Source organism: Acomys russatus, chromosome 4 (assembly GCF_903995435.1).
Source record: "Acomys russatus chromosome 4, mAcoRus1.1, whole genome shotgun sequence".
Lineage (NCBI taxonomy): Eukaryota > Metazoa > Chordata > Mammalia > Rodentia > Muridae > Acomys > Acomys russatus.
The window spans coordinates 50,837,118-50,865,013 of record NC_067140.1 but is presented as its reverse complement, the minus strand read 5'-3'; the positions used below and the strand labels follow the sequence as shown (position 1 = coordinate 50,865,013).

The following is a 27,896-nucleotide window of genomic DNA, read 5'->3' as shown; positions in this document are numbered from 1 at the left end:
CCTGTATAAAACAAGACCAAGACTACCATGGTATTAATAGCACATGGATTTATGCTGTAATACTTGGTCCTGTAGAAACCCCATTCCCCATTGTTTTTTATCAAACAGCTCTTAGTTTTCAAATGCTTTTGTCTTACAGCATTAGCTTCTGGCATTATTGGCTAAACAAGCTTTCTGTTAGGAGGGGTGATGTGCATCTCATCCTCAGCTTGGCTTCACTCTGCACTAATCTTGAAATAATTCTATAGTTGGGCTTTTGTTTGTTGTTTTCAACTGGACTCAGATTTATATAGTCAGCTTACTGTTTATCTGAATTATAAAAGGTATTTGATATAATTTTCCTCTTCTTTCTTGACTTTTAATCTGATTCCATTTTATATTCATTAATTAACTAATTAAATGTTACTTTCTTTCTTTCTTGTCTAGTGGTTACTGTACATTAACTATATTTCCTTCCCGTACTTGTAGTCACCTTCATTTTAATCTACACATGTATCTATCTTTATAATGTATTATTTTTGTTTATATAACATTTATGTATATTGCCTGTATTCTCCATCTCACTGTACTTTATTCTCCTTTAATGTACTTGTTTAACTCTGAGATAACTTACTACTACTTCAATAACTCACTTTAATATTCTTCAATTTAGCTTTGCTAGTGATGAATTCTTTTTCTCAGTATGACTAATTTTTCTTTCACGTGAAATCCATTTTCATGATACGATGGAGAACACAGCATTTATCATCATTGTAATTATATTTTACCTAACACAAGCCTTGAAATATTTTGACTCATCTGCCTCATGATTTATATACTGTATTTTTAAATTGTTTATATTTTAATTGTGTGTTTATGTCTGTTTTATATGGGGGGGGGCATGTCATATAAGTGTGTGTGTGTTTGCTCACTAGTTAGGTTTTTTGTTTGTTACAAGGTCTTACTAAGTGGATCAGGCAGACTTTGAGTTCACAGTCATCCTCCCTGGTCCTGGGATCAAAGGTGCATACCACATTACTTTGTTTTTAAAATCTTTAGTGGCCCATCATTATTATTTTGATTATTGCTGCCTGTTTAATGTACACAATATGTAAGTCTTCTAAAGGCTTAGTGATGGTTCTGTTTATAATTCCTTTTAATTGAGGTCTTGGTCATGCTCTATATTTCTTGTTTATTTGGTTATTTTAGATGATCTATCTTTTTTGATACATTTATAAAAAGTTATTTTCTAAACAGTGATTAAATCTTGGGACTTTTTCACTTGTAGTACTGTACATGCCAGCCTCACACTCTTACATGCTTAGCTAAGGCTGTTTCAGATAAGATATGGTTATATGTTTTAGAAAACTTTAAGCAGTGTTGGTATTTCTAGATAACTTTTTAAACTAGCTTTAAATTTTCTAAATAGAAAGATGTAAGAAATGCATTTGTGATTGACATTGATAATGGCTTACATTGATGACTTAGAGTATGTTTTCTAGAAAGAAATGTTTGCATCAAACACTTAACAGCATAATTATAATGGTGTTTCACAATGCCTAGCTTTATAAAGGACTTAAAGAGCAAATACAACAATAGTTTTATGTAATAATTAGATTGGAAATCACTGAGCAGCTTTTTGTTTTTGTTCTTGTTTTTTTTTGTTTGTTTGTTTGTTTTTTCATTTCTTTTTTGGCTCCAGTGTAACAAAGATCTTATCAGAATACATTTCTCACCTGCCTTGGACAGGTGTAATTAGACACAAGCAAATTTAATGGAGCCAGTGTGCTCTGGGGCTATTCAGCTGTGCTTCATAATTGCATTTTTTTTTTCAGTGTGAAAGTTGTTTAACATATCAAGTAGCAAAAAAAAAAAAAAAGTTAAAGCAAAGGTTTCCTGTTTATCTTAAGGTAAATTACTACAACTATTTGTATTAACACATACAGACTGCAGACAGGAAGAAGTGAGCATGGCCAATAGGGTGCGATGTTCACATCTGCTTTTGTGCTCGTCAGTTTCACTGCATTCCAACTACTCCTGTCTTTCCCTCTTAATTTTCTCTCACTGAGAAAGTTCTAGTTTCACTTAAGTAACAACCTTTTTGAACAGGTCCTGAATATTTGAAATATTATTTGTGATTATTTTCAATTCATTTCTAAGTTTAAAAAATTAATTTTCTCTTGGGACTGGAGAGATGGCTAAGTGGTTAAGAGTACTGACTGCTCTTCCAGAGGTCCTGAGTTCAATTCCCAGGAACCACATGGTGGCTCACAACCTTCTATAATGTGATCTGATGCTCTCCTCTGGCCTGCAGATGTACCTGCAGGCAGAGCACTGTATATGTAATAAATAAATATTTTTTTAAAAAGATTAATTTACTCTTAAACTCAGGTCCAAAGTAAAATATTAATCCATATTCCTAAACTTATGGAGATGAAGCTTTGTTTTGTTTTCTTTTTTTCTTCCAGTAGTCTCCAGCTCCTGTCAAGTGAGTATTTTGATTTTATCATTATAACTCATCAAAATTACATACAAGAAAATATTTCAGATTGCATTCTTATATTTTTGTTTTTGAGCCTAGCCTTTAATGGCTGAGCCATCTATCTAGTCCTCAGATTACATTCAGAGATAGGTAATATACTTTTCAGAGACATATCTCTTATGTCTTATGTGTCTTATGTGATGCCAGGCTGTGTACCTAAGAAATATAAAACAACACCCTAAACACAGAGATAACAATGCTTTAACAATAGAAATTTCCAAAAAGTGTTAACATGGGGAAAGTTAAGGGGTTTTTTTTTTCATATTTTCCTGTATTTCCTACCATGATTTGAACTTACTTCTCCAAAAATTATGAACACTTTGGAAATGGCCCAAAGAAAGAACTGTAGTTCAGGGAGCTAGAGTGACCAGAACAGAGAAAGAACAGCAGTGGTACCATATGAGCACCGTTTAAGGAATTATATATTTTGCCTGAGATGGAGGCAGCAGGGTATTATGCTAAAGGGAAGAGGGTTTTTATAGCAATCTGCACTCCTGGAAAGGCTGCTTATACTTTTTGCGGCTTCACAGGCCAGTGCTAAGAGCAAGAACAAATCACAGGTGAAAGAAGTCTGGATGTGGTTTAGGAGCTTTCGAACAGTGCTGTCCTGGGAGGGTCTCCAAATCTTCACATGGATTTCAGATTTCTGCTTCTGGCCCTTTCTGTTTCTCCACATAACTGTGCTCCTTCTTGAGACAGAAAGGATAATCAGAGTGTGGCAAACTGAAGGATGGAGACTGGCTTCCCTTTTGTAACTTCTGAGTAGTATGCTGCTGACTATGGAGGTAGATCTACAGAAGAAGGTTGTTTTTGTTTTGTTTTGTTTTAACAACCTGGTCTTGGGCAAATTAGTATTTACTATTCAGTAAATAAATGGTTCAAGACTGACCCCACTAAGGGAGAAAGTTTTAATTTGATATATCAAGTCAGTCTTTCACTACTAAAAGCAACACTTGTTGCTTCTCTTTTAAATCTGTTGCTTATCCTTAGCACAACTGATAAGAAACCTAAAATGAATAGCAGCTTTCAGATTCCATTTCACAAATATAAATTCACTGTCTGCTTCTTTCCCTCCATTGCTTGTTGGACTTTTGTTTACTTTCTTGATTTGGGAGCTCTACTTCCTTCCCCATTATTGCCACCCCCTTATCCCCAATTCCATTCTTTTTCAAATAAGAAGAAAATTATGCTACCAGTATCCTCCATTTTCAGTGTTCAGACTTTGAACATACACCGCCTTAAGTCACTCACCCTTTTGGCTAACATTTAAGATGCCCATGACCCAATGCTAGGGAACAAAAGAGAACTTGTCCCCGAAACGCTGTTTTCCTTACTTAGCAAGTTTTACAATTAATGGCAGAAGTTTCTCCTGTGGCCTCTTCCTGAAGACTGTGCTTATTTATTTCCCCCAACAGTCTCATGTGACCTTGTTAAAAGCTTCATGTAATTCCTAAATAAATTACATTTACTGTTTTGCTTCTATCTAGTATTTTATTGACATTTCCTGATAAGTTTAAGAGGATGGAGAGAAACAGAGTTCTCTTTATAGACTCAGTGGGCGATTTGACCTCAGCCAGTTAACCTTACCCTGATGTAGAAGGAAGCTATTGTTAATTAGACTCTATCAGTTTCTCCATTATCACCACAAGAGCCTCTCGTCTATACCTCTATAAATCTTAATTTTATTATTGTTCATTCCTTAAAAAAAAAAAAAAAAAAAGCAGTTGCTGGTTTTCGGATGCTCAGCCATGTCACACTTTATTTCCTTCAGGAACTCTCAGCTGAACACCATCTGGCCAAGGTGATTTATTGCTGTGGAATTTCTCAAGTTGCTCTCTTCTTTCCCCTAGGAGATTGCTCTTTCCTAGCCACTGCACCGCTGGTTACTCTCCGAGTGCCCTTGGAGTAGTCCTTTCTCCATAAGCCGTGAATGAGGTCCCTGCAACACAAGACCCAGTGGCCTCTCCTCCTGCCTCTCACTCTGGCTTAGGTCCTCTTAGCTGAGGAGCCCAGCACTACCCCTCATACTGCTATTCTTTGTCCCTTTTACATCTCAGATTCTTCTCTTTCCAACAATATATCTCTGGTATTTTAGTTTGAAATACCATATTATAAGATGATCTAGACACTTTCAACAAATTCATGAACAGTTCTATGGAGCAGTTTCCAGTTTTTCTTTTGGCTATGCACAGATTTCTCTTGTGACTTTTCAGATAATGTCACGGTGCCTAATCTCTCGTCATTACTGTCCTTCTCTTTCTTTTAAGTAGCTTGTATTTCTTTTAAAAATTCTCTCTCAGAAGACTGCTAACTAGAATTCTCTTTCCAAATTTAATGCATATTTTTTAAAGTGTCGCCTTTTGGGTTCACAATAAGAGATGCCCATGCTAATTAGAGGATGGGCTTTAATTGTGTGGCCTCCCCAATTGCTGGCTTCCACTCCCACGCACACTCACTTGTGGTAGTTCTATACGTTACCTTAATCTTATTCTACTTATAACTGCCCGAATAAGCCATGCTAAGGTGTGTTAATTATTGCTCTGCTCATTGTACTCTTCTGTCATTCATCTGGATAATAATGGACATAATTAAAATCATGCATTGTAATAGCCTTCCTAGAAAGAATGCTGAACACAAAGGTTAAAAGCAATTTATGTTATTCTTTTATAAGCTATAGTTAACAATTTTTATACCTGAACTTGGTTCAAATAATTATTTCATTACAAAGATTACTTAATATGATTTAAAGTATAGTTAATTGTGATTTAAATATATTCTGTCTTCACTTAGAGTAATTTAGTACCGATTTTTTAAGCTTCAAAGTTATACCATACCCAATTGTATCATAAATTATTTACCATTTTCTACTTATGAAACAAAATAAAGGATTATATCTGGACTTCTAAATTTATTTTATCTGATTTTCTGTTTGAAATACAAATACAGCTTGTCATACAACTATCTATCTCGAAATAGAAGCATCATTTTCTGATTTTTATAAGTGGAGCTACAGATTATAACAGCAGAGGAAAAGAATGCTGACTTTTTGTTTTGTTTTGTTTTGCTTTTAATGTTAGCACATTTTTCCTTCACGTAAGGCAGGGTATTCTAAAAAAAAAAAATTAGTTCTAATATCTGATTCTGATGTGGATAAGTTCCTTACATTTTTTTGATAAATTGAGACTTCATACCCAAAGTGCTTTGCATTTATATCTTCAAATATATGATATATATGATTTTTTATTTTATATATATAAAGATATTTGTCTACCTATATATAAATTTTTAAGAAATGTCTACTAAATATTCATATATTCTGCATGCATATAAGTGTGTGTTCATGTGCATGTAAGAACACTACTGTTTGTGGGGGGGTTGCACATGTATGTGTATGCATGTGAAGACTGGAGAGGAACTTCAGGTGTCACCCTCAGGACAACCATCCACTACTCACTTTCAGGAAAAGCGTTTTGTCAGTCTAGACCTACCTCACCAGTTAAGCAAGGCTGCCTGACAGGACAGTCCCTGGATCTCCCTGTTTTCAACCCAATGTCCATCCCCAAAATAAATCTTAGTTATGTTAATTAGGAAGTTAATTAGTTTAATGTGATGAATGCTTTGAAATGTATATACACATGTAATTATTAAGTTGAACACTTTATGTACATATTATATTATACTGTCGAATAAATATACTCCAATAAATTTGGCAAGGAGGGAGGAGAAAATACTCAGATTTGCATTTTACACATTTTGTTCTTACTGCCATCGTTAAAATTTATATTCCTCGGGCTTTTGCCTGTATTTTTTTTTTTTTTTTTTTTTGACTCACACTGAGTACTGTCCTACAGCCATTCATCTCACAGCTTCCGTTTCTATTTCCATAGCTCCAGTCCAGACCTCTCTGCTGGGCTCTGACCCCATTTTCCTCACTGCCAATTAGATGTCTCTTCTCTGGAAATGCAGCATACTTCCAGAATGATAGTTACCCTTTATTTTATTTCCAAACTTTGCATAGTTTTTGATGCTTTGCACCTGAAATAATGGTGGTAGGTTCTTTTATCTTTTAACTTGTCCCAAACTAAAAACCTGAGAATCATCTAGATCTTTTCCCTCTCACACATTCCTAGTTCTGCAGCTACTGTCTGTATCCTGCCAACCACATGTTGCTCCCAAATTTGTTCCTTTCCTCTCTTATTAATATTTTCGTTCTGGTGCAGCATCTCTCCCTTACACTACTGGTGTGCCCTATATACTCACTGCCATCTCACCTCCAGTCATGTTTCCAGTGAAGGACGTAAACTGCAGCTAGACTGACCTTTCTTAATTTCAAACTTAATCAAAGCTTGAACTGGACCACAGGATAGCTCTGTGACAATTTGTTAGTCTTCTGCAATTAGCTATAAACTCTCATGTAAAAACTAAAACTGTAAGGACCTAGCTTTTTAGCACATTTATTCTTAGCTCATTGATTTCTCACAGTCTCTACCCTTACCAGGCTTCCAGGTTTCAGTGGCCCCATGATTAAAGCCAAAAAGAACCTTAGGCAGTAGAAAATTCCTACCATTCCCTTTCTGCTATACACATATCATTCACATTTTATTTCTTCTTTTCGTGCTAAGAACTGCACGATATTTTTAAGGTAGAAAAGATGAAAATTTGGTCCATTGCTAGTGAGTATCGATTATTATAACTGCACAATTATACTCAATGTGATTTGCTGGCCATTCATTTCATACATGCCATAAATTTTGAAGTGATTCTTTAATAATGAGCCTACTGTATGATATAAAATCTTGGTTTAGAAGTTTAAGAAAGAAGGCCCATGTTGAGACAAGCCTTGACACAGTGACTAAGATAGTCAAGCATTTGGTGGCCTAACTAGAGGGATGGAAAGTAAAATGCTGAAACCGTGTCCTCGCCGTAAAACTCACTCTCATTCAATGTCTGATCGTTTTTATCTTAGAAATCACATAACCAGTCTGTTTTCCCATCTGACATTCTTAACAAAATTTTTTCCATTTATTTCCAAAATGTTAAAATATGTTATAATGGTGGAGAGTTTGAGTCTGGGAATGACTAAATGCTATATTTATTTTAAAACAATTAAACTTTACAATATGGGATTACTTGTTCTGATAACTAATGAAAATTATAGAGATAGAAAGAAATTATGTTGAGTGTGTGTGTGTGTGTGTGTGTGTGTGTGTGTTAATTGTTAACTTGTATTAGATTCTCAGTGCTTCCTGCAATGTATTAAACAAAATTTATAGGCAGCCCAGAAATTGCTTCTCAGACTGATTATGCCTTTTCTAATATCGGTAGTGATTTTACAGTAAAAGTGTACACTGCTAAAGTTAAGATGGGAACACAATTCATTTCGCTAGACTCTGTTAAAAATAGCATTATCAACTATTTTGTAATGTTTCCTTCATCGTATATTGGGCTGCCCTGCAGAAATAAACCTCCACTTTCTTTCATGACAGTAGATAATAAATTAGCTGATATAATTCAGTTGAGATGTTTAAAACTGCATAGAAAATAATGGGGCATAACATTTTAGGGTTAACATTTATTCATAGATGATGCAATTAAATAAAGCAGGCATTAACTTCAAGGTCAGTCAGTAAAGTAATAAAATTGAATATTTTAATTGAATTGTAATCGTTTCCCATTGATACATGCAACTAAAGTAAAGTGGATGTCAGCGTTGCAATTATAGTTCTTCCTCCTAATTAATTTCTTAATTCTGCATGGAGTTAGCTAGTGCCTAGGTCTTGTTGTGGGTTTATTCACCCACCCAGCTTCCATCAAGAAATGTCTATAAGATGTGATTAAATGGTTAGATGTCAGAATTTATAGCTCTTTTCATGTACTTTGGAGAAAAATCTTGTTAGTAACTTAAAATCTCATGCATGTGAATTAAAGTGTGCTTGAAATGAAATGACATTTTATGTCCCCTGGACTGTCATCTTCTTTGTTAATATTTTATTTCTTGATATCACTATTTATATCAACATTAATAAATGGCTCAATGTCTAAAGCTCTTAGGACACATGAATACCTTGAGACAGCATTCCATAGCTAGCCAGTTGAGAAGATAAAGTAAAAAGAGCCTGTGAGGTTTCAGTGCAGCTTGGCTTGTGTGTACGCATGCCCTAGACTTCACTAGATGACAGGCACTAAGTGAGATGAGCCCAAACAAGAAATGACTCTCTACGAAGCATGGTGAACTGAAACTTTTGAATAAAGTTGTCATTAAAAGAGTCCATCAGATATTCTGGCTTGTTCATAGTACTGCCAAGGCATTTAATGTAATGTAGCTTTACACAAAAGAAGTGAGAAACATGTAATCACAAAGATGTCTCAAATTACACTTACATTTTATTGAATATAAGTAGTTTTTTGTTTTGTTTTGTCTTTAGAAAGAGAATATTGTACCTTTAGACCAAGTGCATTAGTAGTTAAGTAACTACATAAGTATTTTAAAAGTTGACTGTATAAGATAGATTTGAACACTACCAAACTCTTGTTATTCATAAACCTTCACATAGTTCCGCATAATAGAAATGGAGCTGTATATCAGGACTGTTCCTCGCTTGCTGCTACAAGTGTAATTGGTTTCTTCTTCAGGAAAGCAGACAGGTTAAACAGAGGCAATTCATACTGTCCAAGATCCGTGTTCATTTTCAGTTAAGACATTGGCCTGATTATTTTTAAAACTTCTAATTTTATTGATGCTAATCTGGCCGTGAGCTTTAATTCTCAGTTATAAACATTCTTGAATATCAGAATTCTCTGTGTCTAACATTCAGTTAGAAATTCCTGGAAGGAATATAGAGGAGGGGAAACTGTAACCAGGATATATTATGTAAGAAAAGAATCCATTTTTAATAAAAGAAAAGTCTAATCCCAAAATTATTATTAAAAAAGAACAGAAAGACCAAAATCTTAGAGCTGCATAGTAACTGCAAATTAGATGTTAACTTTATACATTATGGGGATCCATTTTTTCAAATATTTATTTTAAAAAACCATTCTTCATAAACAAAAGTAAATTATATACCGAATGTACATAAAATGATGAAATGTTTCTAAATAAAAAAATTTAGAAAAATATGTAAAACTGTAAGAAAATTAAGAATTCAATTACATTGGAGTTTCATTTGCATGCTATAAATAATTTATGGTGCTCTAAGATTTAAGGCTTTTTTAAGAGTTCTTCTGTATCTGAATATTTTGGGCCATAGGACAGATAGTCTTCCTACCACATCCACAACTGATAGTAGTAAAGCCTGGACTGACTTAAAGTTATCAAAAAGGAGAGTAGCTTATGTCGCTGCCTTTTCAAGGACAGAGGCTTCAATCCCTAGAGGTCTCTGGCTCTTAGCCAAGAAATATTTTCTAAAAACAACCTGAAGTGCATCCTGTGTGGGTAGTAATCACAAGATCCCTAATGATTTGTCACTTTCTAATGATCAGAAAAATGCGAAGCAAATGCAGAATGCTCTTAGATGGAGTTCTGCAGGAGGCAGATGCTAAAGACCTCAGTAGACATTACTGAGGACAGAGCAACATATTAGCCTGACGTGAAGATCACTATATACAGTGTTTAATATTGAAAGATCTATTGGGAAGATTATCTAGCTAGCCATATTGAATTGGGATGCCGTAACTACTAAACTTGAGATAGGTTGAGTAAAAAATCATAGTATATTTAAATAGACACACTGTTTTCAGAGCAGCTATGACTTCCGTACATAATACAAGTGTATCCAAAGTGTACTACTATTAAGTGAATTAAATTTATAGTGTAACAGTGTATTCTCTTTTTATAAGTGCATCTAAAGTTAAAATAAAATGAGCATAAAACAGAAAAATCACAGTGTTGTTTTTAAATAAAATAAACCACAACAAGTAAAATGCCAAGGTTTTTGTATTTCCTGTCTTTGAAATGTAGTATTTTTATCTTAATTACCATCTCATAGAAAAGAAAATTAAATTTAAGGAAGCATCTGCCTATTGATGCAACTGAAATAAACTAAAACTTATTTTTCAGGGGCAAGAAAGCCAGCTTTCCCAGAGAAGTAGGAAATTATATTCTCTCAAAGTACATTTTACTTTAAAATCAAAACAATTTGCAAAACATATGTGTTGCTCCCCTCAGTGAGGAGAAGTAAGGGAAGGAAGTGTGCCTTTATAGCTCCAATCTGACACTTACCCAGAAAAACTCTCCCTTTCTTGATAGGCTTAGATCCTGATAAGCATCTTGGGAAAACCCTGAGTGAAATGGAGCCACACCTTTTACAGGTAAGAACTCGTGTTCATCTTCAGAATATCAGCATCTAAATGAGGAAAGTAGGAGCATGGCATAGTGACTCTAGGAATTATTTTTGTTTCAGAAAATTTTAGATACATTCACTTTATGATTGGTGTGGTTAAACTATATAGTGTTTATAGAATTGTGTTCAAAAGTGTATAAAATGATTTTCCATGTGTTGAGGCAAACAGGAATGAGTTTGTGGTTGCGAGGCTGAGAACAGAGGGACGTGCTTTGAGGACACGTGCTTCTGTTTAAATGGGCAGCATGGACTGCCTGAGCAGTGCTATGGTTCTGAGGCACCTGCAGCATGTCTGCCTCAGACATGGGAGTGGAAACTTCTGGAGGCTGTTGCATCCAGTCCTCTTTACAATGGTGAACAAACTTGCCAAGAAGCAAAGGAATTGTTCCAACATTTCAGATAACCTCCTTCATCTTTACCGTTGTCATGTCCTGAGTGTGTTCTACATACTAAAATAGTATTTATTGTCTCTGTTAATTCTATTGAATTGTAGTGGAGTCCGGGGGCAGACATTGGGTTGCATACAGCACTGATTCAGTACGTGAAGCAGTGGGATTATTAGGTTGTGAGAAGGTGTTTAACCTACAATCAAGGTGTAGACAATCACGGGTTCTGTGAAGCTGAGCCCTGCCAAGAACTGTCCAACAGCTCAGGGCCTTGCTGTTGTCTCTGGGTTTTGTCAGGGACAGCACTACGGCTTGAACTACTACACTCCACAGCTTTACTGGTTTCATACTGGTTTTGGAATTATCTGTTATTTTATTGCTTATCAGTATATACCAAATGCATAAAATCCCTAAAGTATTAATTCTTTCTTTGATTAACAAAATTAAGCACTTATTATGCAACAATCAAATATTAATTTAAAAGAAAAATGAAGGTAGTATACAGTTATGACAAATTATGTTTGGTTTCTAGAGAAGCTGGCATTATTTGAGTTTATATCTGTCTGCTGTCTATGCTCAGATAAGCATCTTGCAGCCTCTTATGGCCATGGCTCAGTTTGTACTCGTGTCTGTTCGCTGCCACCAGGTTGAAATTAGCTTCGCTCTCTCCCACAGCAAATATTGATATATAATGATGTCAATTTTTAGAAAGTAAAAGAGAAGAAATGAGAGACTGGCTTTGACAAAAGAACTTTTTACAAGTTATCTCTGGATTTTGGCATTATGAGTTGAAGGACTCTGTAGAAAAGCCAATTAAATAGGATGGCTATAGGTAATAGTACTGTGCTGTTCCATGAGCCTGGGAGGAAGGAATTTGAATGCTTTCCAAAAAAGGTAACTAATTGGGAAGAAAGGTATGTTTACCCTAACTAAAATATTATATAATATAGACATATTTTGAAATATTATGATATACTATTAATATGTCCAATTATGTGCACCTATTTTAAAGAATTATTTTAATTCTATAAAAAAAACAAAATGTGCATAAAATCTTAGGAAGTGCCAAGATGTTGGTATGGGGAAGCCTGCATACTGCTGCATAATATCCAAACACAAAATGATATATAGGCTTTGTGTATTTACTTTACACATATGTATATGAAACTTGATGAATTTTATGTTAAAATTCAGGGCTTTCTCCATAATATCTCATTATATATGTACAAAGGTTGAAAAATACGAAAATAAAATCTGAAATACAAAGCACTTCTGGTCCCCAGAATTTCAGATATTCAGTTGATACCAACACATGAGGCAGAAGAAACAGGTGTCCACACATTTCTTTGAAATATGTCTTACCTTAAGCATTTTTAGGAGATGAAAAACACATATTGAATGATTTAGAATACTGAACTAAGGATTAATTACCTAAACAATGAGAAGTAAATGAAGACTTTGAAGAAGGGAAAGCAATTATTATAAGCAGTTTGACCAGCAGAGGCACCTGATTGTTGTATTTAAAGAGAAGTGATAAAAGTCCTGTTCCCAACTGTCCCAATTTCTAGCTCTCACATTTTTTCTGAATGTATATTGACAAATGAGCTCTTGATCTCCATTGTCAATGACACTAATGGAATTGAATATTAAGTATTTTCATAATCAGATCATGTTCCCAGTTCTGTACAAACTACTGAAATGGGAAGAAAGCAAATTGAACTGGGAAGATAGGGGAAGCAAATCAATTGCCTGGCATTTTAATGTGTACTGAAGCAAATAAAAGAGAAAAAAAAAAAAAAAAAAAAAAAACCCTAGCAACTTGCAACAGATCAAGCAGGCTGGCTCCTAATATAAGTGCAAGAGGAGCTGCACGGTGGAATAGAGCCACAGGTCTTGGAGGAGCTGCTGAAAGATCTTAAACAGATTTGAATGATGGGTGAAATTTACCTGGGCAGTGGCCACAAATAAATCAATATGAATGAAGATTCATTAGCAGGAAGGCATGCAGAGACAAGAAAAAACTTGATCTAAATGAAATTAAACTGGTGTTGATAGATCAGTAAGGAAAAGGTGAAGTGGAAATATAGGGCCCAGTCTTGAAGGGCCTTAAGGGATGGACCAAGCAATTTAGGATAAGAAATAATAAGATTTAGAGAGGTCTTCCACAGCGATCCATGCTATTAAAGAAAGCTGAGGCAATATAGTCTAGCAGCAGTATTCATAGATTAGGAGTGGGAAAAAATGGAAGTAAAGTCCATGAAACTGTTATAGGAAACAGATGTGAGGTATATGAAAATATTGTGATGGGAAGATGAAAATGACATTGGCATCAAAATTTCCACAAGCTGGAAAACAAAGAATCAACAATTATTCACACACAATGAAGGAAATCAGAAGCTCTTGTTACTACAGAAGGCAGCAGGGCTTAGAGAAAAAAGCAAGACAAGCTTGATTTTAAACAGACTGGATTTTATGTTATAATATATAGCCTGAAGGCAGATTTTTAACCAGTGAGATGGAGCTCATTTGAGATGGTCAGGCAGAGGGCTATAGTTTGTTGTAGTGTACTGCACAGAGTCAGATGACTAAATCCTCATATCCCTCAGTTCTCTGTATGAAGCAATTGTGGAATGTTCCTGCTTTCACTTGACCGCACTACTCTGGCTTTATTTTCTCTGGTACTTGAGCTGGGAGTTAGCTCAAGACTGAGTGCCTGTCATGTGCTAAGTGGTCTTCATGCATGAGTAGTTAATTATCTGACCAACTATGAGGATGGTCGTGTTAGTGTTGCATTTTCAGCAAAGCATCACGTCCAAGAGGGCTTTTCCAAAGTCACATGGCTAGGTAATGTTAGAAGTAGAATATATGTCTACGTGTAGCTGGTTTGAGGCATGCACTGTGTGCTACGCATAATTTATGACTAGCCTTGCCTTAGCCGTAGAACAAGTAATATGAGCAGTAATATTAGCAGTAAGAGAACAGCGTCACTAACGACAGGAGCCAGGCTGTGTGCATATGAGAGGGAATGTACAAAAGAATACAATGACAGTGACGTCCACCACAGGGTATCTGTAACTTAGGAACAGCAGCAAGGAAAATGACGGGGAAAGACGACTTTCAAAAATACAACAATAGCAATATAGAAGGCTACCAGAAAGACATGTGAGGTGAATAATGGTATAGGCCAGCTAAGTTGGAAAACTATAGACTAATTGGGTCCTGGCAGTAAATTGTTAGCAGTGAGAAGACTACCATCCACCCAGTTTCCTAATGTAGAAAGGTGGAAATTTTCCTTAGTAGGTAATCCATTCCATTAATCATTCATGTTGATATGTCTCAAAGCACGGTACCTTGACATTTGAGCAGAGCCAAAGCAGGAAGGTTACTCTGACCTTCTTTGCTATTCTCCCTGGAGCAGACAATGAAGGAATGCCTTGACCTTCTTCTGAAGTAAGTAGAAGGCTTCCATTGCAGATGTGCTCCCTACAACTGGAGTAACGGCACGTCATATAGGAGCACAGCAAAGAACCAGAACAAACAGGATGAATGCTGCTCTTTGTAGAATCTGTTGTCTGCTCATGTTGCTAACCTCAGTATCTAAACAGTGGTAATAGATACCCAGTGAATAGCTAAACCAATCTATGCAGCATTGAACTATATGTTAAAAATACATTTATAAAATGAAATTGTTCTGTTTCATATAAACCTTATAGTCTTCTCTAGGTAAGAGTAAATGAGAAGTCCATTTGATTTGGCTCCCTGCATCTTTTTTGTTTGTTTGTTTGTTTATGTATTGGTTTTTGTAGTCCTGGTTGTCCTGGCCTCACTTTGTAGAACAGGCTGGCCTCAAACTCACAAAGACCTGCCTGCCTCTTCATTCCAAATTCTGGGATTAAAGTCATGCACTACCACACCCAGCTCACATCTTTGGTTTTAACATGAATAAAAGATAAACACGTTGCCAGTATTTTATTGAGTATTTTTGCATCAATGTTTATAAGAGAAATTTCTCTGAAATTCGCTTTTTTGTTGAGTCTGTGTAGTTTAGGTATCAGGGTGACTGTAGCCTGACAGTATGAGTTTGGTAATATTTCTTCTGTTCCTAATTTGTAAAATAGTTTAAGGACTATTTTAAAAGTCTGGTAGAATTCTGTGCTAGAACCATCTGGCTTTAGGATTTTTTATTTTTATTATATTTATTTACTTATTTTTTGGTTGGGGGTGGAGTTGGGAAACTTTTAGTGATTGCTTCTATTTCCTTAGGTGTTATAGGACTATTTAACTTGTTCACTTGATTTAACTTTGCTAAGTGGAATCTATGAGAAAATCATCTTATTTCATTTAGATTTTCCAATTTTGTAGAACAGAGGCTTTTGAAATAAGACCTAATGATTTTTTGGATTTGTAATTTCCCCCTTTTTATTTCTGATTTTGTTAATTTGGATATTGTCTCTCTGGCTTTTAGTTACTTTGGCTAAGAGTTTGTCTATTTTGTTGATTTTCTCAAAGAACCAAACCAAATCCAAGAACACAACCAAAACATTAAACACCATGATCAAGTAGGCTTCATCCCAGGGATTGTAGGGATGGAACAATATATGAAAATCTATCAACGCAGCCCAGCATATAAACAAACTGACAGAAAACAAAACAAAGCAAAACAAACAAACAAAAAAACACATGACCATCTCATTAGATGGTAAAAATGCCTTTGACAAAATCCAACACCCTTCATGTTAAAAGTTTTGGAGATAGGGCTGAAAAGATGGCTCAGAAGTTAAGAGTACTGGCTGCTCTTCCAAAAGTCCTAAGTTCAATTCCCAACAACAAGATGGTGGCTCACAGCCATCTATAATGAGCTCTGGTGCCTTCTTCTGGCAAGTAGGAGGCAGGACATTGTATATATAATTAAAAAAAAAAAAAAAGTCTGGGAAAGATCAAGGATACAAAACACATACCCAAACACAACAAAAGCAATATACAGCAAGCCAATAGCCATCATCAAATTAAATGGAGAGAAACTTAAAGCAATTCGACTGAAATCAGGGACAAGACAAGCCCGCCCACTTTCTCCATATCTATTCAATATAGTAGTAGATGTTTTAGCTAGAATAAACTAAAGGAGATATGGGGATGCAAATTGGCAAGAAAGAAGTCAAAATATCACTGCTTACAGATGATACAATAGTATACATAAGTGACCCCCCAAAATTCTGCCAGGGAACTTCTAAAACTGAAAAACACCTTCCAAAGAGTGGCTGAATACAAAAATTAGCTTAAATAATACTAATTATAATCAGTAGCCATCCTGTATACAAATAATAAATGGACTTAGAAGGAAATTATGAAAACAATACATTTCACAATAGCCACAAATAATATAAAACATCTTGGTGTAACTTTAACTAAGTAAATGAAAGACTTGTATGACAAGAACTTCAAATCTTTAGAGAAAGAAATTGAAGAAGATATCATAAAGATCTACCATGCTTATGAGTTTGTAGGATTAACATAGTAAAAATGACCATCTTACCAAAGGCAATCTACAGATTCAATCCAATTTCCATCAAAATTCCAACGCAATTCTGTACAGATCTTAAAATAACAATACTCAATTTCATGTGAAAAACAAAATCTCAGGATAACTGAAACAATGTTGTACACTAAAAGAACTTCTGGAGGCCTTACCATCCTGATTTCAAGCTGTACTGCAGAGCAATAGGAATAAAAATTGTATGGTATTGGCATAAAAACAGACAGGTTGATGAATGGTATCAAATCAGAGAGACCTTGAAATAAACCCACACACCTCTGGACACTTGATTTTTGACAAAGAATCCAAAACCAATCAGTGGAAAAAAGATAGCATCTTCAATAAATGGTGCTGGTCTAATTGGATGTCATATTTATCTCCCTGCACAAAACTCAAGTCCAAGTGGATCAAAGAACTCAATATAAAACCAGATACACTAAACCTAATAGAAGAGAAAGTAGAGAACAGCCTGGAACATGTTGGCACAGGAAACAAGTTTATGAACAGGACACCAACAGCTCAGGCAGTAAAATCAACAGTTGATAAATGGGACCTCATGAAACTGAAAAGCTTTTGTAAGGCAAAGGATACCAACAATAAGACAATACTGCAGCCTACAGAATGGGAATCTTCACCGCTCTTTATCTTACAGAGGACTGTATATTAAAATATATAGAGCTCAAGGACATAAACAACAACAAACTAGATACCACAATTAAAAAGTGGGTCCCAGAACTAAATTGAGAATTCACAACAGAGGAATTTCTAATGGTACCTAAAAAAATGTTCAACATCTTTAGTCATCAGGGAAATGTAAATCAAAGTGACTCTCGGATTCCATCTTACACCCATCAGAATGGCTAAGGCCAAAAACTCAAATAACAGCACGTTGTGGTGAGGGTGTGGAGAAGAGGGAACACTCTTCCATTGCTGGTGAAAGCACAAACTTGTACAACCACATGGAAATCAATCTGGCGGTCTCTCTTGGTAATAGGTTTACCTCAAGACCCAGGTATACCACTTTTGGGCATATACCCAAAAGATGCCACACCATACAACAAGGATGCTTACTCAACTATGTTCATAGCAACTTTATTCATAATAGCCAGAAAATAGAAACAACCTAGATGTCCCTCAACCAAAGAATGGATGAATAAAATGTGGTACACTTACAGAATGGAATACTTCTGAGCTATTAAAAACAAAGACATCATGAAATGTCAGGCAAATGGATGGAACCAAAAAATATCATCCTGAGTGAGGTAACCCAGACCAAGAGATGGGCATGGTATGTAATCACTCATAAGTAAATATTAGCCCTAAAGTACAGGATAACCATACTACAATCCACAGACTTAAAGAAGATAAGTAATATGGAGGGCCCAAAGGAGGATGCTTGAATCTCACTCAGAAGAGGAAATAAAATAGAGATCTGAAGTAGATGGAAGGAGGTAACTGGGTGGGAGAGGGGTTGAGGAGGAGAACAGGAAGGATCAAGTTCATGGGGGACTGAGGGAAAGAGAACTGAAATTGGTGAGAGGGGGAAGGTCTGTGACAAGCCAGAAACCTAGAAGGGAAACTCTCAGGAATATAGAGGGTGGCCCTAGATAAGACTCCTACCAACAGGGGATATTGAACCTGAAATGGTCACCTCCTGTAACCAGGCAAGACTTACAATGTAGTGATAGGGACTACACAAAACCTTCACCTCAAAATTTGTCCTGCCTGCAAGATACACAGGGATAAAGATAGAGCAGAAATTGATGCGATGACCAACCAATGACTGGCCCAACTTAAGACCCATCCCATAAGAGCAAGCCATCCCTTACACTATCAGTGATATTCTACTATACTTGTAGACAGGAGCCTAACATAACTGTCCTGAGAATCTTCACCTAGTAGATGATGGAAACAGTTGCAGAGAACCACAGCCAAACTTTAGGTGGAGCTTTGAGAATCTGAGGAAGAATGGGAAGAAGGGTTGAAGGAGCCAGAGAGGTCAAGAACACCACAAGAAAACCTTTAGAATCAACTAACCTGAGCCCTTAGAGACTCACAGAGACTGAAGCACCAACTAAAGAGCATTCATAGGACTGATCTAGGCCTCTACACGTCGAGCATATGTGCAGGTTGATTTTCATGTGGGTCCCCTAATAGCAGGAGCAGGGGCTGTCTCTAACTCTGTTGCCTGCCTGTCCTGTAACTTGGCTGCCTTTTCTAGTCTCAATAGGAGAAAATGTGCCTACTTCTGCCTCAACTTGACATGTCAGCATAGTTGGTATCCATGGGAGGACTCTGTTTTTCTTGTTAGAAAGCAGGGGATATGAGGGAAGGGGAGGGGAGAGGGAAGGACTGGGAGAAGAGCAGGTCAGAATGTAAAGCAAATAATTTAATTAATAGGAAAAGTTATCTACTAAATAAATAAATGAGATTGATTTAAAAACAAAGCATGATGATTTAATGAAAAAGTTTTATAATTAATGTTAATACTGACTGTTAAGGGGATAAAAACTTAAAACATGCAAATCATGAGCCTCTTAACTTTTTTCTGTAGTTATTCATCTATAAATAGCATTATTAAGAGTGTGCATATATTAGTAGACTTGCCCCAAAACAGACTCACATAAGTCATTCCCACGTCATATGCTGGGAATTCATTTAAAATGCCAAGATTCCAAAGTACTCTCATATGCCATGAAATGACCAAATTCAGCCACATATGCTTTTTAAAAGCTTATTCTAACAACAAATTAGATGGCAAACCAATATCCTCTAAAAATCTTATCTAGTGGAGACTATAATTTAGATATCTATGAAGCATTAAACATGATTTTAAGCAATCAAAATTATATTAACATGTGTAAAAGTTATCATATTGCCTTTATTAAATAAACATAATCAAACTGTTTAGAAAGCAGCAACATATTTCTTTTTTTAATTAATTTATTCAGGTTACAATTCAGTTGTTATCTTATCACTTGTATCCTCCTGTTCCTTCCTCCCTCCCACCCCCATCGTACTCCCCTTCCCTAGGTCAATGACCGAGGAGCATCTCCTCCCCTACTTTATGGTCATAGGCTATCAAGCCTCATCTTGGTAGCCTGCATATTCTTTCCTTGAGTGCCACCAGGGCTCCCACCAAGGGGAGGTGGTCAAATATGGGGCACCAGAGTTCATGTCAGAGTTAGTCCCTGCTCTTCACATAACTGTGGAGAATGCCCTGTCCATTGGCTAGATCAGAGTAGGGGTTCTATGTTTACTACTTGTATTGTCCTTAGTTAGTGCAATAGTTTGAGCTTCTCTGTGTAGGATTGACTATCCTGGACTCACTTTTGTAGACCAGGCTGGACTCGAACTCACAGCAGTCGGCCTGCCTCTGCCTCCCAAGTGCTGGGATTAAAGGCATGTGCCACCACTGCTAGCATTTCATGCTTTCTTACTACAAATGTCTTGTGTTTTAGTTAACTGCCAGTTCACCAAACTAAAGCTGATATGATAACCTTTCACCTCTGAAGAAAATTCCACAGTACTGTCAAGAACCTTAGAGCTGACATTTGGGGGTCAACTTTCATGTGTTACAGCATAAAGCTGTTCTCTAAGCCTTAAGCTTAGAGAAACAACAAAAATATCAGGATTCAGTAAGAATACTTATTGATTTCTTAGAAACCGATGGGGCTTTTATCCAAAAGCCTATATTTCTATACTGGTAAATTAATAATAGAGGAGGAAAAGAGATTCTTAATATCGATTAGTATAGGCAGAAATCACTGTTTCATCATTATTTTGTGGTAATGCAATATAGAATAAATGCATTATATTTACTAAATTTCAAGAACTGAAGACATTGTTCGGTTTTTTTTTATTTGTTTTTTGTTGTTGTTGTTGTTTTGTTTTGTTTTGTTTTTTTCATCTCTCAAGGCTGCTCCGTAAGTATCTGGGGAAGAGATGATTGATAGGATAATGAATATTAGCAATATTTTGTGTAAACTAACGATATTGCAGGGCACATACAGATGCCAGTGTGTACCTATTGAAAGCAAATGTTGACATAACATAACCACCTACATCACTGTTAAAAAGGACTAACAGAACCACTTCTATAGATGTATTAGCCATACAGACTTTAACAGTCCAATTATACTTTGTATTACAAACACAACAGAGTTTCAATGAGATATTTGCCAGTGCAGAAAGCTAAATATTGATCATTTATATGCGCTCCACGTAGACTGGACAGTTAGCCAGAAAGGTGAATTGAGAAAGTCCATGGTGGGAAGTTGTTGGAAAATCAGTAGAACACTAAGTGCAGAACAAATAAATACCTGGAAATCCACATCCCATTATTATTGCTATGTGGCTTTACTGCAGAGAAGATATGTGTTAGTATGGTAAATCAGTCTTGTCCTTTTATTTGTTCCCATGGGGACCACCTCTCATAATTTGGCCTTGCCAAGTCTCTGTTTTATAACCAGGCAAAAGTTTTATCCCTTTTGCCCTTTGGAGCCCTTTCAGAAAGCACTGTCCAGGTCTCCTTCCTATGCTCTCACTGCCCCTTGGCTTTACAATATCATTCACATCACTTCTGGCTCTCAGTGAGAGGACTAGATTGTTTGTATATCCATACTGAAGCCACACAGTCAGATAGTAACACAACTACAAACATTCTCAAATAAGTTTGTAACCCACAGGTAAAGCTGACGACTTAGGGAGCAGCCACATCATTGACAGTAACAAAAAGGAATGTGTGGCAACTGTGAGCAGGGGGAGCTGTTACACTCCAAATCAGCAATGTGATGGCAAAACTTCTACAGAGTATCTGAAAGTTCAGTATCAATAACAGCCTGTGCATGGGATCTCAGCATTGATACCCATTGTCTATCGGCCAAATAGTTCTCACTCCAATATCAATAGCAATAAATAGTATGAGGTCTAGTTAAAACAAAATAATACAATGGGTTTTTTTTTTCTTTGTTTTGGGCTTTGGTTTGGTTGCTAGCTTTTATTAAACTTCAAATTTCATGAGACAACTTTGTAAACTGAACCTTATTAAGACTTATTCAAAACATTTTAAGACTCTCTATGACTTTTTAAATACTCAGTGATATTCCTAAAAATAACAGCCCCAAGCATTTGTCATGTGATCATATGCCTAAGAGAGGGTTTTAAATTTCTTTGTCTGATAAATTCTCTGATAAAGTTCTTTCCCCTTCCAGTTCAAAAGGTAAGAGGTATATGGTTAGACTCTCTCTGTTCTCATAGTAACATACCTGCCTTTGAATCCAAAGTGAGCATCAGTGCTTAATTTATTATATCTTTAAGTTTTATTATTGTAAAGAAACATTTTGATTTCCTACAACCTTTTAAAAAGGGTTTGAGATTATTAAAGAGCTGGTACTTTATGAAAACAATTTCAAGTGTCCTCTTTAGACACATGTCTTAAGCAGCAAAGGAAATTCTCTACAGCCTGCAATATGTTCCTAATTAGTGCTCTGCATTAATTTTAGGAGAGATTAGTCTCTAAATGAATATTTTGATGGTGTCATTTTAATCTTTCTTTTTCTGTATTTTTTTTTCTGATTCTCAGCTTTCTAAGAAGTATGGTGTCCACGCATGTGGGGAAGGTGGCGAGTATGAAACATTCACTTTGGATTGTCCTTTATTTAAGAAGAAAATCATTCTGTGAGATACCATTTCAGCCTTTTCCTTTTTCTTAAATTTAAGTGATAGAAGCAACTCAGCATTCAGCTTGAGGTGGCTTTGGCTGTAAGAAATAGAACATGTCCTCTAAGTTCACAAACACTCAATTTGTTTAATCCCAAGGAAGTTGTGTGAATACTTAAATCAATACCTGACAGGACGAGGCCTTCATAGAAGGCTGTAAACTTTTTAGACATTGCACTTTCCTTTACTTACTGATTACGGCCTGCAGTAAAACTGGTGCCTACACACTGACACTTTTATCCTTTCATGAAGTGTGAATTGCCCATATTATTTATCTTTCATTATAGCTACGTTTGATAAAGTGCCACATCAGTAGCCTGTGGGCTCCATTAGCTCCATCCTCTTTCCTCTTTCTTGGCTTTAACAGGTTAGAATGATGATACTACACATATATCTTCAGTTGTTTGGGGGTTATTTTTACATATAAAATTTGTTTTGAATTCAGTTTATGGTGAATTCATAAATTCACTATAAATTATAAAAATTAGCATAATGAAACCTGGGAACTGTGCCTACTTCATCACTTTCTTAGCTGTGTTCTGTGTCCTTCTACTCTTCCTGTCTGCTGGAAGAGCATCCCTCTGTTTGTTGTGCTGGTTTTGGTTTCTTCTCTTAAGCTCATGCTTCTTGGAAAAGAATGTTAAGATTATACTTGACTGAATGAGCAGCTTTAATGCTTTTCAACTTGAATTCTGTGAATAATTGCTAATGGGCAAGGGGATAATCTGGGAATGTTAAGACTGAAATAATTTCATCTCCAAGTCCAGTATTCCTCACTCTTGTTTTCATGTTCTTCTAACTTCTTTTGCATTAATAATTAACATATTTCTAATTTCTTTGGCATTTTTTAATTGAGTGGCTGTGGTTTGCCTCAAATTCAGCTGGTCACTATTGATGACTATTATTTCTACCTTTATATACTTGAAGGGAAAACACATCTGTGTATTAACGATGATAAAAGATACCAAAGCTATTTTTGGAAGTTTGTAAATAGGAGAGTTTTTTAATGGTCATGCTGATCACAAAAGGATTTTGTAAACAGAAAATATACTTCCATGAAACAATGTTATTTATTATTAAAGAAAAACATTTGCATGTTTGGACAAACTGGTAGTGTAATGGAAAAACTGGGACTATATTTACTTATTAATACAAGATTAACCACAAAAGGAAAGAGTAACATCAAGAAATGCAAAGTAATGGTATTCCAACCACCCATCTAACAGTGATGTCCAAGAGTACCCAGAGGTCTTCATAGACACCTCATTATTATAAGAAGTACTGCTTTTCACTTTGTCGCCAACAGATCTCAGCATCCTGCTGCTTCAAGAGTGGAATAGTTCAACGCCTTCATTTTGTAGCTATAGAAACTCAATCCTGATAGGTGACAACATGGGGCACATTGGTCCTGCCATTAGGGAAAGGTTGTTTTGGGTGTAAGATGTTTTTAGATCTAGATCAATGTTTTAAGTTGATAAAGATGAGGTATAATACTGATTTACACTCAGAATTTTTGACGCACCAAAATAGAAAGATGTTCTCTTCAAGGTTGCCAAAAACAAATAGCCAAAACATTTATATAATTCCTGATTGTTTTGTAGTTCTTCTTGCTGTAGGTAATTTGTTGTGTATGTGTATAATAATATAAATGTATATGTAAAAAATAGAAAAAAGAAAAATACATAAAATAAATTAAAAATTAAATGCAAAGCGTTATTGCTGTTTAATAAACAACAAAATCACTAGTTATAATTTCACAGATAATCTTAGTTATTTATAGGTTCTTTACATGGTATCTTTATTAAAATATGAGATAATTGACATGTACCCATATGGTAGCAGTTCATATAGTGTTACCTCAACATGGCAATTTCCCTGTGCAGCCATATGTGTGGATAGCAATGGTACTCCAGTGTGAAGAGTTCAGGCAGAGCCTACCACGACCCAGTGTGCTTTTGTAAGGGATGACTGAGACTATAGGTGATGCACTACATCAAGTGCTTCTTGAAAGTAAAGGCACAATGAAGACCGAACATGGAAGTTCAGTGTTTAGCCTGTGCAAATTTATGGAGTGCAATTGAACAGTTGATGTCTCCATTATGACTTTGAGGAAACTTTGAGTGTGAGCTATGTGTCCATTTACATGGGGAAGGCATCAACATTTCTTAGTGTTGGAGGATTTCAGGTCTCTTCTGTCAGTAGCAGGAGTAACTAGCCAGCAGGTATATGTTTGGTAAGCACACTAAACTGTGTTCTAGGGACTCTTCAGAAGCAGTCATCCACTCAGCTGATGCATTCGCGCCTGTGGCTTATCTGCGGCTTTCAGGGTTGCACTTGGAAGACAAGGTAAGTCAATTTCAGATTGCAGTGATTTCCAGGCAAGTAAAGGTATACACTGGCTCTGTTGTGTGATACTCCCAGTGGTCCTTGCCTGTCAGATCAGATCTGCATATCAGATAGTTACACTACAATCCATAACAATAGCAAAATTACAGTGATGGACTAGCAACAAAATAATTTTGTGGTTGGGGTCACCAAAACATAAGGAACGACTGTTCTAACAGTAGACAGTGGGGCAGAGAAAATTGCTCTTCAGTCAATAACTAATACTTTTACAAATGCTTATAATTGTGAGAATGTCCTATAACACAAAGACCTTACATTCTGAAGAGATTGAAGGTTAGTTATAAAAAAAGAATGGTAAATACTAAAATGACAAGGACAGTATAAAACCAATAGTAAGTCATCTAGTATGATAGGTTGTAATGCATCAGCATTTGAGGAAAGACTGGTAGTTAATTGGATTTTTATTATACAGTACTTAGGAGAGAAAAAAGAAAAAAGTTTTTCTGAAACTATATAAAGGAAGCTATAAGTGAGAGGAATGAGAAAAAGATGGAAAGTTAAACAAAGTGCAGTAAAATAAGTTTTCTTTGAAATACATTGGTGATCATGACAGAGAAGATACCTATTCAGTCAGTGAAGATCTGTGTTTGATATTTGCAGGAAATGACCAAGAGAGGTTACTCTCTGTTTTTAGTAATGTTCTGTGAAGAAAAGTGTCATGATAAAAAAAAAAATGTAATTGTAAAAGGTCTTATATTCTGTTTTCTTCCCCACTTCCTGAGGCACATCCACATCTGTGTATGTGTGACATGAAACCACGGGGATGTTTCCATATTATGCAGCTTCTCTAAAAATAGAATGAAAACAGTATTTTCCAAACTCATGAGTCAGTAAGAAGAGAATAATGACTAGGGCTAGCAAGGTGATAGTTAAAAGTGAAAGCATTTGCCATGAAAACCTGAAGAATACACACACACACACACACACACACACACACACACAGTTATTATGCATGTTGATTCCTAAGAAAAATTAATGATGAACAATATTGGACACCTATAGATTATTAGACTAGGCTAAAAGTAAACATTGGTGACCTTTTATCAAAATTTGGTAACATCGTGAATGGCATGATTCCAACTAAACACCTTCCAAATTCACCAGAAGGGCTCCTTACCTTAGGCCTCTTCCTCTTTTGCTGGCATGAGCACAGTTAAGAATCTAAAACACGAATCTCTTGCTTAAGCATTCCTCCATTCTAAGTTTGGTTTCACCCAAGAAGCTCGATAGGTTCTCTTGGTATTTCATTGGTCTTCACAGCCCATTAGCCCACTGCATGTAACTATTGTTTCTTTAAGATGTGATATTACTGACATTTATCAAAATGTCCCATTTCCCTTCTTTTGTTTCCTTGTAGATGTCTTCAGTACCTGGAAATGAAGAAACAACTAACTATATACACAATTCTTGAAATTTACCCTCCATTTTAAAAATTGCTATGACCAACTTTTCACATTACATTTTTTTACTTCTTCAAAAAAATATATTGAGACCATTGATTAACTGGAAGAATTTCAGTGAACTCTGATTTTGCCAATTTCTTCGACTTACTTTCTTGTTAAAAATATTTTTTTCTTCAGATTACTATTACATCACACACACACACACACACACACACACACACACACACACACACCTTTTCTTCAAACCCTGCAATATAGTCCTCCTTGCTCACTTTCAAATTTATGGATACCTTTTTCATTATTGTTGCTACATACCTTTCTCTTTCTGTGTCTCTCTCTTTTCCTCTCTTTCTCTGACCTCACTTTTTTCTGCACATGCATGCGTGCGTGCGCGCACACACACACACACACACACACACACACACACACACACACACACTTTCCTAAATGCATAAATACAATCTTCTCAGACTGTATAGTGTTGGCTGTATGTTTTCAGGGTTGGCCACTTGGTATTGAATAACCAGTTGTGTTCTTTCCCTTGTGGCCTTGTCTGTTGGTACCCTCATGTTTAGGCAGCCATGTTGGTGAGGCTTCATGGGGCTGCTTCTGAGATTCCCAGGAGAAGCAAACTCCGTGATTCTCAGGCTCTTAAGTCCTGCCTCCGCTCTGCTTTCATTTTTGGTAACAAGTCTCATGATCTCTCTGTGGCATGCCTTTTTATTACCATTTTGTTTATCTCCAGCTCTCTTTGTCTGCCATTTCTTTTTCATACGTTTTCCTCCTGCTCTTTTATACCCCGTGCTATGAAGAAACTAAGAAGACTCTTATCGAGACATTCAAGCGTCACACAGAGATTTATCTTTGTTGTTGTTGTTGTTTTTAGTATGTTCATTATTCAAAATGTTCAACATCAATGGATAATCAGAAAGATTATCATAAATGGATGGTTATTTTATGGTTGATATTTTAAAAATAATTTTAAATAGTACTTACGTATACCTTACACATTAAAAAAAAAAAAAAGACTATTTTTCTAGAGTAATTTATGTTCACTGCAAAGCTGGATGGAAAAGCACAAAAGTTCCATGTATATTACTGTCTCATTGGAGCACAGTCTGCCACATAACAGCAACTTACACCAGAAAGGTGTTTTTGTCATAACTGATAAGCCTGCTTTGATAGATCCTCATCACCAAAGGCCCATAGGCACTAGAAATGGTGGCTCCCTCCTCTAAATATTGAACTAGAGAGGTTGAGGTAGGAAAAATGTTGAGCCCTGAATTACCTTGTCTGAAAAACAGACAAAAAAGTCATAGTTTATACAAAGTCTCACAATTGTGGTTTTACATTCAGTGGGATTTAACAACGTCAATAGATATATATCCAACATTATGGTCCTATAACACAGTAGTTTTACCATCATAAGAGTCCTGTATTCCACCCATCCATCTTCTGTCTGCCCTATCTCCTGACAGCTACTGATGTTTATGCTCCCTAGTTTTGCAGTTTCCAGAATAGCATGTGATAGCAATATTCACTTTTTAATATGCATTTTGACTCCTTCATTTCAAGTTATAGCTG

At 35.9% G+C, this 27,896-nt stretch overlaps 1 protein-coding gene across 1 annotated transcript in view; it reads left to right on the top strand.

The window, feature by feature from the left end:
• The window catches only part of Dph6 (diphthamine biosynthesis 6), a 117,724-nt gene extending 91,372 nt beyond the window's left edge, over positions 1-26,352 (top strand). The window contains exons 6-9 of the mRNA XM_051144348.1: positions 10,770-10,831; positions 22,367-22,461; positions 24,762-24,849; positions 26,267-26,352. Of these exons, the coding sequence (XP_051000305.1) occupies positions 10,770-10,831; positions 22,367-22,461; positions 24,762-24,849; positions 26,267-26,320 (299 nt within the window). The 3' untranslated portion in view covers positions 26,321-26,352. The remainder of the gene's footprint in view (positions 1-10,769; positions 10,832-22,366; positions 22,462-24,761; positions 24,850-26,266) is intronic.
• Positions 26,353-27,896: the final 1,544 nt, after the last annotated feature.